We start from the raw sequence: 12,226 nt of genomic DNA, 5'->3' as shown, positions 1-12,226 counted from the left end.
CTAGCTTTGATTGTTTCTGCTAAGACAGGCTAGTCTTTGATCAGCTCAGCTTTCCTGTCTTTTATGTAACACGGTATGTCATTTAGCTGGGTGACAAAATAACACTTAAATCTGGAAACCACCGTCATTTTGGAAAGCAACATCTTCAACATGTAGACTTACAGTTATATTTAATTCATAGTTTTTTATTTATAGTGTTTTTCTATTTTTAATAAAACCACATTAGTGCACTGATAAAAGTAAATATTTTTAGCTGACAACTTTTAAACTCTGCTTACCAGAAAGTTGAGGGAATGCTGTATAATAGTTTTGCAAATAAATTCTGATTATATGTTTATTATTTAAACTTTGCCTGGTGGTAGTTTTAATTACATATTCTGGAATTATTTTCTATATTAGGCATTACTGTACCTCTCAGCATGGTCTTTCTTTCCCTCTTTCTCCAGTGTCCGTGTCCCATAAGCATTCCAGCCAGGTTACAAGGTCAGAATGACAGTGTCTTATCTTGAGGCACCGAGACTGGTGGAACTTCACCTCTCTCCATGGGTCTGGCCCACAAACACTCACTTGGAACCTTTAGAGACTTCAAGTGCACAGAGGAGAAAACATTACTAAGCACTGAATGACTAAACTTCATTATTACTGTACATGGAGTGTGGTGTAGGGGTACACCAGAACTACTTACAGTACTTAGAATGCATTATGTTTTGCCAGGGAATGAAATGGATCATAGATTTTTTGCTGACCAGTAAATACTAATGTCATGTTTTCTAAGCAAATACAAGAACATGAAATTTACTGTTTTCTGCAGAATATGTAGATGATGCTTCTGCCTTTGTCTTCCTCTCTGTTTTATTCCCTCCCTTGTTTGGGATGCCCTTGTTGGTTCACACAGTTGTTCACCAAATAAAAGGAATCTCCAGTGTTCTCTGTAGGAAGTACGAGGAGTCTGAGTTTAGCAGCTGTACCTTTTGTCAGCTTATTCAGCAAGGTATTATTGTCAATTTTGAAGCATCTAAAACAGGGCTGTGAGTGCTCTTTTGACACTTCCCTTTATGTACCAGTATATCCAGTGTTGTGGCTTTTACCTGAGGAAGGATTGCGTGTATCTGACCATATGCAGTCACAGGACAAGGCTAACCAGAGGGCGACAATGTATCTGTGTAGGACAGTCCGCTGTTTTGTAACTACTTTAGATCTTGCCTGCATACCAAACCCTGTATTGTTTGGCAGGGCTCTGTGGCCCAAGTACAGTGCTGTGTTAAGACACGTGCTGCTTTCTGTCCTTGGGAACTCTACTTAGCATGGCAGCTTGCTTTTCTTTTATATGAGCCTCTGTAATACTTTGAGCAAACATAAAATGATAACTTGTGTTAATTTTTAGTCCCTCTTAACTGACCTGACATGTTTGATACAGGTTTTTCCTGTGAGAGCTGGCAGAAAAGCTTGAAAGGGGGTGTTCTCTGGGAGCAGCCTTGCTCCCTGAGCAAAAAACCCATCCTCAGTCTTGAACTGAGGGAAATCCTTTTTTGACATTGCTGTTGACAAGTATTGTAGACACCCCTGGTGCTGTTTATCTGGAGGCTGGTGTAGTTTAGCATTGATTGCTTTTAAATCTTGTCTGCCAGACAATTGGAATCTTTTTTTAACCATAGTTTACATGAGTACAGGTACTCTAAGCAGAAGAAAGGAACCTTTTTTTAGACTTTCAGCTCAGACGGGTGCTGCAAGAATTAGCTAAATGGGGTATTCTTTTAAAGGGGGATCTGCAAATTTATGAAGTAGTATTGTGCTCTACAGTTCATTTTTGGGCTGGAACTGAAGACAGTCCCACAGTCACAACTGTTGAGGTGTGAAAATTGAAATTAATCAGAAGAAATATTAAGGAGCTCTGCCAGACTGGAGCATTAAAATTTGTTCCCTCTTGCTTTCTTTGTGGCATATCTGCTGCCTTTTTTCTTTCTATGCCATGAATTTCTTGCCTACTTACCTTTTTTCAGTTAACCCCAAAATGTGTTAAAAGGAGACTCTTTCAGTTCATACCTGTTTAGCAGAGTGAAGAGAATTTATTTCAGTAATAGTTTAAGTGGTCAGCAGAGACTTTTTAGCTCTCTTATGTTTATGAAGTAGTTTGTGGAACTGTGAAACAGTTATCCATATAAGTCAGTTTATATACAGAGAGTATGCTATTTTGTACAGCTATGTGTTTACAATATGATGAGAGAGAATATAAGATGATGTAGTTAGTTTTTCACAGTCCATTTGAAGGGACCAAATACGGTTACAGTTAGGTTTGGGGAGGGAATTTTTCTATTTTCTTCCTGTTGCAATTTAGTTTTTCGTATATAATACGGCATTTTCAAGACCTATTAGGTTGAAATCTGCTTTAGCCTGTGCTACTCGGCTCTGATTAACAATACATGTTTTTTGAAAGGAACCTCAAGCAAGCATGCCTGCACTCTGTAAGTGATATCACTGTACCTAAATTCTCTTCTTTGTGCAGTCTTTTGAACGAAAGAGGAGGAAAAAGTGGGTGGAGATGATTGAATGAAGAGGTCGCTATTTTATGTTCTTGCTTGTAACGTCAAGCATAATGTGTCCCTCATTGGCAGACATGGTCAGATGGAAGAGTCACTATAATCACTGTGTTTTGGTTTTGGCCTTGGGTTTTCTGGCATACATATCTCTGCACAGTGGTAGTCAGAGCTTGGTTCCAGGAGTAAGTGCTTTTCATATGTTTTGTAAATGGATGAGAGTAGGCTTTTGCCAATTGTTCTGTACATGTGTATGTGACTTTTTGGTTTCTACTAAATTAGCTTTTTGTCATGTTACAAGAAAGTCAGTAAAATATGTGTCAGAGAATCAGTAAATTGGCTGCTGAAAGAAATCTATCAGTTATAAGGAAAAATATTTCCAAGATCTAATTTCATAGCAGTGTTTTATGATTAGGCTGTTCTCATTGATACTGAATTTTTTGTTGTTCCTGTAGTTTGCTGTTTTACTATGCTGTCCAGGTGGGCCTCTTTGATGTACAACAAAGGAAACAGAGACTAGTGTGACTTTTTGTTCACTGTGTTTGGCAGGCTACTTTGCAGAATTAAATCTTATTTAAGCTCAGTTTAAATCATACCTTTTCTAGAAACTGCAATCCAGAAATAAAGTAGTGGTACAAAATTATGTTTTTACATAAGGGATTGTTTGTTTCTTTGAGTGAGGGTTACAGAAATATTCAGCAATTATATAGATAAATATAATTTGTGACTGTTTGTTAGGATATCTTTTTTCATGAACCAAAGATTTACCACTGAGGAATCTGAATGGATTCATTCATTTTCTTCTTTGGTCAAGCAAGCGAACTAAATCTGCCTTAAATTACATATTTTTAAGATTGTCTGTAGTCTAACTATATCACACAGATTTAATTTCTGGGGAGTTTCACAATTTTAAGGATATCAGTCCTCTTACAATGTATAGTATACTGTGAAGTAATACCAAACTAGGCAGCTGACAACATGTGCAGATTAATTCTCTGGTACTGTATTGAGATTCTTTTGCTTTGACAACTTGTTTTGATGAGTTGTTGAATTGAATAATTTGCAGTGACTTCCCTTCTTGGTACTCAATATCTCAAGTCATGTGATTTTTGTCCATGAATTGGAAATTTTCTGTCATTTATTCTAATTTATGTTGGCAAAGACTGACTTCTGAGCATGAGATAGTTGAAGAAGACATGCAATAGTTTATAAATTAAGTCCAATCTATTTGCAGTTTAATCTCACGATTGTTAGAATATAGGAGTAGAAAATAAAACAAATGTCATTATATAGTATTCTTTTCACAAATATATATATAGCTTTGGTGAACGTCTTGGCTTGTTAACAGAAATGTTTCATATGTCATGAGGGCTAAATTTTGATCTTGGATCAGTAGAGAAAACTGCCATTGAAGATCTTCATGTACTATTGACACTCTTGTAGACAAATCCATTTGTCAGATGCAGAATGAAAAAGTAAAATGGGCAAGGGCAGTGCTGGAATTTTTCTTTCAAGGAGTTACACTGCAATCTTTCTTATGGTCTGTATCATGTCAATCTTCAGTTGGAAAGATGAAGCCTTTCATTTCTGAATTGTAAGCAATGCTCAGATTTTATGCATTAATAATAGCCAGCAGGAGAGAGGAAATTGGGAGGGGGAACAGGATATGGTAGCCCTGTCTCAGTGCAGCCCATACTGAGTTGCTAGGTCAGAGAGGAAGGAAGCTAGCTGCCAAAATAGTGGGGGTTTTTTTTTCCACTCTTTGGTAACTCCTGGAGTTCTCAGACATATTTTAAGACTTCTCTGGTGTCTTGCTATCAAATCCACACTTGTAAAAACACGACTTTTGCTGTTGTGGTATTTGTGTTGCATGGACATTTCAGTAAGGATGCAGATACTGCTGACTGAACTGCAAGAGAAACGGAGTTTCTGCTTAAGAGAACTGTCCTGGTGGTGTATATTCTGAAAAGAGCCCTGCTGGTTTTACAAACATTTAGTTTGCATGTGTTAATTTAAATCACTTTCAGTGTAGGCTCGTAAGTGGTTAAAATAAAGAACGTTCTTGCTGACTGCATGGACTTCTGTCAACTGAGTGCAGTACTGCAGTACTACTATCTAGGCAGACACTATGTCATGTTGTTATCTCTGTTTAGCTTGCCTGTGATTTATCATGTTGCCTAACAGTTTTCTGAAAAAAAGAAAAAAAAAAAAGAAAAAGAAAAAAAAAAAAAGACTGGTATGAATAGTTGTAAGAAGAACTACCTGAAAGCAGATCTGGAGTGCCTTACACCAGCTGCTTGCTGAAACAAAGAGAGGTATTATGAGAGGCACAATAGATGTGTTTGCTATCTCTGCTTTCAGTTGCAGTGCAGACACAAGCCGTCACAGTAATGAATGAAGACTGGAGTTTGGACTTGGGGAATGTTATAAAATGCAGTTGTTTTATCAGAGTGTTGTCTTGCCAGTTGTATGATGCTAGTCTGGTTACCATGGAGTGTGGTCAGCTGGGGGAGACAAATGTAGTCAGTAAAACAGCAGTTTGTGTGGTAGACACTGCTGTGGTTTCTCCCTCTCTGGTTTAAATTCAAGTTTGGTAAGGAGGAAAGTAGTGGGGAAAAGTCATGGGTTTTTTTTAAATAAAAAGCAGTTTTAGCCCTAATCAAACTAACAGGCCACATGAGAATGCATGGTGCAGAACAAATACAGCATATGAATATGCGATTTATACCCATAAACAAAGTAGGGTTATTTTTCTTCTTGATCTTACTCTGTTATCTGGACTCTTTTGTTTAGTATTGATCTCTGCTTGCCTTGTGTCTGCAGGATGGACTATACAAGATGCTAAGCACTGGCCACTTGTATCTTTTCATGAGGAGGTGCTCAACATCTTCCAATCTGTCCTGAAAGAGCCCTTGCTGCTTTTACCTGCTCACCGCTGCCACTTGTTCGAAGTTGTGATAATTGGATTAATTTTGGCCAAATGGCTCTGTGGTGCTGCAAACAAACATACCAGAAGGTATCTGAAGTCCTTGGTGTCCCCTGCATAATTGCCACATTACTTTACGATTAGGAAAATGCATTACCAAATTTCAGTAGGCTTTAATTAGAAGCCATTCCTTTTCTTTGCTAAAATTCTTTAAAATGGGTTTCTTTAATTCCAATGCACGATAGCAGTATCTGTTTTTACCAGATTTTCTACTCAGTCTGGATGTTAATATATAAATACTCTTGTTACCATACATATAAGAAGAAGAATTTTTATAGTTTGGGGTTTTTTGCCTGCCTGGTTGGGTTTGTTTTTTTGTAAGTAAAAATCCCATTGAGGTACTTGTGTAGTATCAGGCTCCTAACCACTGTTTGGGAAAAAGTCTCTAACTTACTAAACTGGACAATGTCTAGAGGTTTTTGTCTTTTGTAAACATCAGAGTTAGCTTTACCTGGATATTTAAGTTGTCTGTGTTCCTGACAGGGAGTTGCTCAGAAGAAGTCAGTAGGAGTTAGGTGCCTACATGGAATTTGTAATTCCTGTAATGGAATTTTGTGTTTGAGTCTTCAGATGTGATCTTGAGATACTTGAGAAACAAGACTGATTGCATATGGGTGGGGTGAAAGTATCACAAACCTTAGCTGATGAAAGTTTTGACATTGCTGTTAACTTATTTTTTTCAAAGACAGAAGATTCCTCACTGAGAGAAACTGGTATGATGTGGTTTACTTCTAAAGTTTAGAATATGAACACTACGTAGGTGGAGGTTTCTACTGGCAAAATATACAGGCTGAAGAAAAAAAATGCAGAAATTTTACTGATAGGAGATTATTTTATATGAGAGGTCTTTCTGATAAAAGCTTCTCTTGTGACATTAGAGTGGTTGTGGGGGCTTCCCAATTGCTGCTTTGGTTGTTTCAAACAGGAGAAGGTTTGGATGTCTAAGAGCATTTGCAGTAGAGCACAGTTTGTTTTTACTATTTAGAGCTGGGATGGAAAGTTCCTATTTAGATTTGGTGCCAGAGTCTTTAATAGAAATCATTACTTGGGGTATATTATAGGTCGGTGTATTATGCTGACTAAATTGGCAGAATGCTTGTTTTTACTGGTAACATTCAGGAGGTTTTCTTCTCACTCGTTCCTTTTCCAACAAAATAGTACTTGTCGCATGTGGAATTAGGGCAATGTTTTATAAACCATCTGCATCAGCGATGATATGAAAATGTGTGGTGGCATACAAAGATTTCCATTGTTAGGTACCTCACGGCTGTAGATGGAGTTAACTTTATCCTAATTTTAGTTCTGGGAATTATGGCCATGTAGAAAACAAAATGCATCTGGCAGTGTAGGAAAAATACAAATTTAAAACTCTAGCAAAAGTGGCTATTTCAGGGATATTACCAGAATAGGGTTAATTTAGCTCCTTTCCAAGCCCCTTATGAAGGCCCAAAAGCATTTTTTAACATCTTTAAATCCCTGTGAAGTCTAAATATGACCTGTGGCTGTCAGAATGGAGTTCCAGTAAAGTCCATAACTGCTGGTGAAATGCGGCACTGTGCATTAGGCTATACATTTAGTGAGACATTTAACTGAAATGGTAAAAGTACTGTGGTCACACTTTAATGCATGCTTGGTAATAATACAGGAATGTGTTTATGCACAAGCTAATTCTGTCATTTCTGGAATTATTTATACACAGCTCCCGCATGCTGTGAATGGCATTTTCTGTTAAGTATTAGATTATATAAAATTTATAATCTACTCAGTACTCTACCACCAGTCTGCCTAGTTTAAAATTAGCATTCTTAACATTGCAGTTTTGTGATGCTTGTGCTGAATAAGTGTGCTCTTTTGTTCATTGCTCCAAATGTAGTTTGAAAGTATAGAGAAGACAGTTAAGGACAAACTTAACACTTGCATCAGCAAGTTCCAATTTTTTCCCTAATTTTTACATTGCACAGTTATATACCAGACAAGCTTGTTTTGGACAGCTTTTTATAAAAGGAATGATTTGAGAATTTGAACATTTATTTGGGTTTAGATCTTGAATATTTGGCATAAATGTGAGCTGTAGCCCTGGAATTTATAACCACAACCATAAGAAAAGGAACAAAGCGAATAGTCATGCTTTGCAGAATGAGGTAATGAAAGTTCAGGGTTGGAATGGCAGCTTGTAAGAAGGAATGCTTCTGAATAAAAATGCTGTTGGAAAGATGTGTTAGGTCAGCCTTTCAGATCATCTGGGGTGCGCTGCTGATCTCTCTCATATTACCTTTTTTCAACTATTTATTCCTGCATAAAGCACTAAAGTGTGGTTTGTGATGCCTTATTTATCTTACAACTATGTTAAATGTGCCTATGCAGACCTGACATCTGTTTGGGAAATTTTTCTGCAAGAATGGTTTCAAAAGCATGATATTTTACCTCTCTCTTCCCTGTCATGTTCATTCTTACTTGTCTCCTTCCTGTAGGTGAAGCAGCTCTACGAGGTGAGCCCAGAATGCAGTCTCTTCCAGTATCCTCTGCTCTAACCAACCATCGAACAGGGCCTCCTCCTATCAGTCCCAACAAGAGAAAGCTCAGCATGGACCAAGGGGATGATGAGCTAGACTGTGAAAACGACCATGTTTCTAAAATGAGTCGAATGTTCAGTCCACATCTGTAAGTGTCTTGCTTTTATTACCTCTGGTTCATGGAATTTAATGCTATTCTCTTCATTTTTGCATGTGCTAAAATCACCCTGTGTTTAAAACTTTGTGCTAGATTTTCCCTTTGTTCCAGTTTGTATTGAAGAACTGCACAAAGGCTGGTGCAATTAGATGAGTGACTTTTCTTTTTCTTTTGTTTTCATACAGCATGAAGTAAGAGGAATTAGCCCAATTTAACTATTTATAGTACAACATACCTATTCACCTTGCAAGTTCTAAAGTATCATTCATTTGTTCTTTGTAATCTGCTCCTTTCGCTTCCCCAGATTCTGAGCACTCTGTACTTGCTGCTGATGGGGGTGGGGAAACAGAAGTGCTTTGCATTTTTCTGAGGCCAGGAGATTGTGAGCCAGCTGCTCTGTAGTCTGCCTTGACAACTGTGCCAGCTGCAGCTGTTGCTAAACATTACTTCAACAATTGCGCTGCAGCTCTGACAGTCAGATGTGGAATTTTTCATACAGGTAAGGTGTTGATGAGTTAGGTGCATGTGTTGGGTAATCGTCAAATGCCATTCTTGCTTTGTTCTCATTCCTGGGAATGCAAGTCTGGTTGGAATGAAGTACAGCCTTAGAGAATTGCTTTCATTCTTGACTGGAGGAAGTGATCTGAGCGGTTCAGCAGTCCAGGGCAGCCTGATAGCTGTGCGCCTTTTCCTGCTGCCTCAGCTCCTGCAGCCTCTGCATTCCTCACATTCCACAATGCTGTGGACTCTTGTGTGCAGTCATAAGATGCGGACAGAGGTATTTATCCTCAAATAAATCACCATAGTGTTAATCAGAGGCTGGGCCTGTAGTCTGCAGTCTTGGAATTTGTTACAAATCAGGAATCCGGCACTGAAGTAATGCAAAACAATAAAAGCTCTCAAGCAGAGAGAGACTTCTCATTTGCAGCATACCTTGTTCTTTCCCATGAAAACTTAACTGTTTATAGCCTCTGTTTGAAGCTGAGAACGCTGGTATTGGAACGAACCATATGCTATATTTCTGTGGCATACATACATAACACAACTGAAGAAATTATGGCATTTTTGAATGCCATTATGTAACTCTGGGAAAAGGTGTGATTTTTTTTTTTTAAAACTCATTTGCCTAGTGATGAAATAAAACACAGCTGGCAGTTACATACATTATAACACATTATACAGTGGAGGCCATAAAAATAATGAAGTCTGGACCAACAGACTCGTGCAACCAAGGTTCAAAACTAAAAGATACAGGCAGTTATTGTGTATGATCCATTAGATATATTTCAAAGTTATCTGATCTTTTCCAGTACGGTACATCCTTACTCAATGGATTCTTTATGTGAATTTACATATGAAATGTGCATCTTTTCTTCTAATAATAAAAAGCACTGATTGTCTGCCTAGGGTTCATGTGATGGGATTTAATCTATTTCAGTTAAACCATCTACTAAAGATGAATCACAATCTAAAATAGCATACTCGAGGCCATCTTTTTTTCTACTTTATTTTGTAAGTTTGATCTGGCCATATTCAACTGAATATTACAAAAAATCAGACCACCTTTGGAGTCTATGTATTTTGAACTTTTCAGGGCAAAGTCCCCTGAAAGCATAGGACAAAAGAGGTGGTGATACGAAAACTGATCCTGGGCGTAACTGTCCCAGTCAATATTAGGACTACAGACTGCACATCTTTGCCACATAGCAGTGTTTAAATCCATAGTCCTCTGGCTGGATGTCGTCAGTTATTCTAAATGTCCAGATGGGCAGATCTTTTTCATTTGGAAGTCAGTGCTTGGAAGAGAGAAGTCTTTATAATCACAAGCAGCTCTTGTTCAGACATTTGGGTCTTTGTGATTGCATTGGTAGAACTGTGAAGCAGGTGTATATTCATCCTCTTAACACCAGCATATTGTGATTGGAAATGTAATTAAATAGGACAAGAATTGTGTGCTGTGGTTCATTATAAATGGCAGAACCTTTTGTTAGCAATTGGATGTTAACTCTTGGGTACTAGCACCCTAGCATCACAGTCACTGTGCTTCAGTAGGAATTAATCCATTTAAATGCTTTGGTTATTTTATTACAAATCCAGCCTTGTCTTCTGAAATTGAATGCTTTGAGATAGTCTCTGCTAAGGTGTAAGTCCCCAGTTTACCTTCTTTGATTAGGTTCTCTGAGTTGTACTCAGGTACGTTTACTTTTATCATGGAAAAACGCAACTACTGGAGTACAGTTGGCTCTGGAGTAGTCAGTCAAATGCCCTGGCAATCCTACTGTATTTCTAAAATATGTAATGGAATTCCTGTACTAAGAAGAATTTCGCAAAGGCTCTGTTTTTCAGAGGAGATAGTTCTGAGCTTTAGGATAAACAAATCATTTAAAAAATCAGTATGTGAAACTTCCTACCTTACCTACAGCAGGATATTGGGCTGTATACATCTTCTGTATTTTTGTGGTCACAGAAATTACACCCATAAAATCCTCTCTTGGGAAAAACGAATACTTTCACCCCAAATTAAAACCTAGGCATTGTAATGTGAAATTCCTTTATTTGCATTTCTCGCATGTCCCTCAAATGTTTTACTTAAAATGCATTTGCTGACATATAATCATGCTGAATTAAAATGTGCTTTTTGTACCATACTTTATTTTCTGGTGCTTTGTAAAGGAGAAGCAAGTTTATTTTAAGCCTCAAGTTGAAACATGCCTTTGTTTTCACATGCCTTCGCAAATTCACCTTGATTTACAGAAGAGTAATTAGGAACTTGGTTTATCTAAGAATTACGAGCACTTTATGTATGAGTAAAGTGGCTGGAGAGCTATACCAGTCTTAAGAAATGAAGCCGCTTTGTTTTATTTCCAAGGTGTATTTAGCATTTCATGGCAAGTCCTGTGTAAAATTAACTCTCTCTGGGCATTGTGATATAAGTGGAATACGAATGAAGCGTGATGTACCTTTAAGCGAAGTTCTCAGGCCTGACCTATGTTATGTGGGTTTCTTGTTTGTCAGGCTGGAGGCATTTTCTCATTTTCACAGTTCAGCTGAAAACAAAGGCCTCCTTATCCTTGCAGGGAGCTCTTAAGAGCTGACATCAGCCTTTTCCCAGTGGGCATCAGTTCTGCCATAAGAGTCCTTGCGGGGAGTGGAGGAGCCTGGTAGCACTTTCTTCCCATGGCATTTTGTTTGCCAAGTAGCAAAGAAAACAAGGAAATGAGTAAAAGAGCGCAATGGTTTAGTTTTTTGGTTTTTTAAGAAATTACGCTGGGCTGGTTTGAATTCTCTGACTTTTAGTAGGAATGAGCAAATACTTAACTGCTTTTGGGCGAGGGACAGTTATGGCTAATACTTTATACTTGTGTGGCAATTTTAAAAATAGTTTGCATGCTAGCCAATTGTGGGATCGAATCACTATATTTAAGGTTGAAGTGAATAGATGTCACTGACATCTTCAAAAGGATTCAGATTTTTTTGTTACTGGTAAAATTATATGTGAAACTGGCCATTGGAATTTGTATTAGAAGGGGACTATTTTTTGCTGAAAGTTAGCAGTTTTGGTTTGGGACAAGCAGCCTTATGAATGGAGTATTTCCCTCCCAAACTCCGTCACAATTCCCATTTGGTTTGGTGGCATTAGGACCACAATGAAAGTTAATTTATAGATTGAAACCCTCTTACGGCAAAAATTTGCAGCTGTTACACAGATGTCTGAGGAATAATCATCTCTTGATTTGTGTGATATATAATTTGACTTTTTCCTGTAATAAAAGAAAGGCCTACATGTGAATAAGGTAGTTGAATGTGTATCATGTAAGATGATGTTTAGTTTTGGACATAACTACAGGCCCAGATGTTTCTGTTTCACATTCTAGGTTGTGCCTTCACTTTTGTTACAGCAAAGAATCATGGCAAATCTGATCCATAAAGCCAGGCTAGATTCCTGGAGTTTGCAAGCAGCCAGATATGTAACTTCCTTACCATGAATATCTAATGCAGTTTGCTAACTTTAATGACACTGTAATAGAAATTACCT

At 37.8% G+C, this 12,226-nt stretch overlaps 1 protein-coding gene across 3 annotated transcripts in view; it reads left to right on the top strand.

Moving 5' to 3' along the window:
* Positions 1 to 12,226, top strand: part of VGLL4 (vestigial like family member 4) — a 112,191-nt gene that overhangs the window by 80,080 nt on the left and 19,885 nt on the right. For all 3 annotated transcript variants that reach the window (XM_075096608.1, XM_075096610.1, XM_075096611.1), the window contains one exon: positions 7,992 to 8,181. In XM_075096608.1, the coding sequence (XP_074952709.1) occupies positions 7,992 to 8,181 (190 nt within the window). The remainder of the gene's footprint in view (positions 1 to 7,991; positions 8,182 to 12,226) is intronic.

This window comes from Phalacrocorax aristotelis, chromosome 6 (assembly GCF_949628215.1).
Source record: "Phalacrocorax aristotelis chromosome 6, bGulAri2.1, whole genome shotgun sequence".
NCBI classification, from domain to species: Eukaryota; Metazoa; Chordata; class Aves; order Suliformes; family Phalacrocoracidae; genus Phalacrocorax; species Phalacrocorax aristotelis.
Note: the sequence above shows the minus strand (reverse complement) of the source record. Positions and strands in the feature narration are given on the sequence as shown.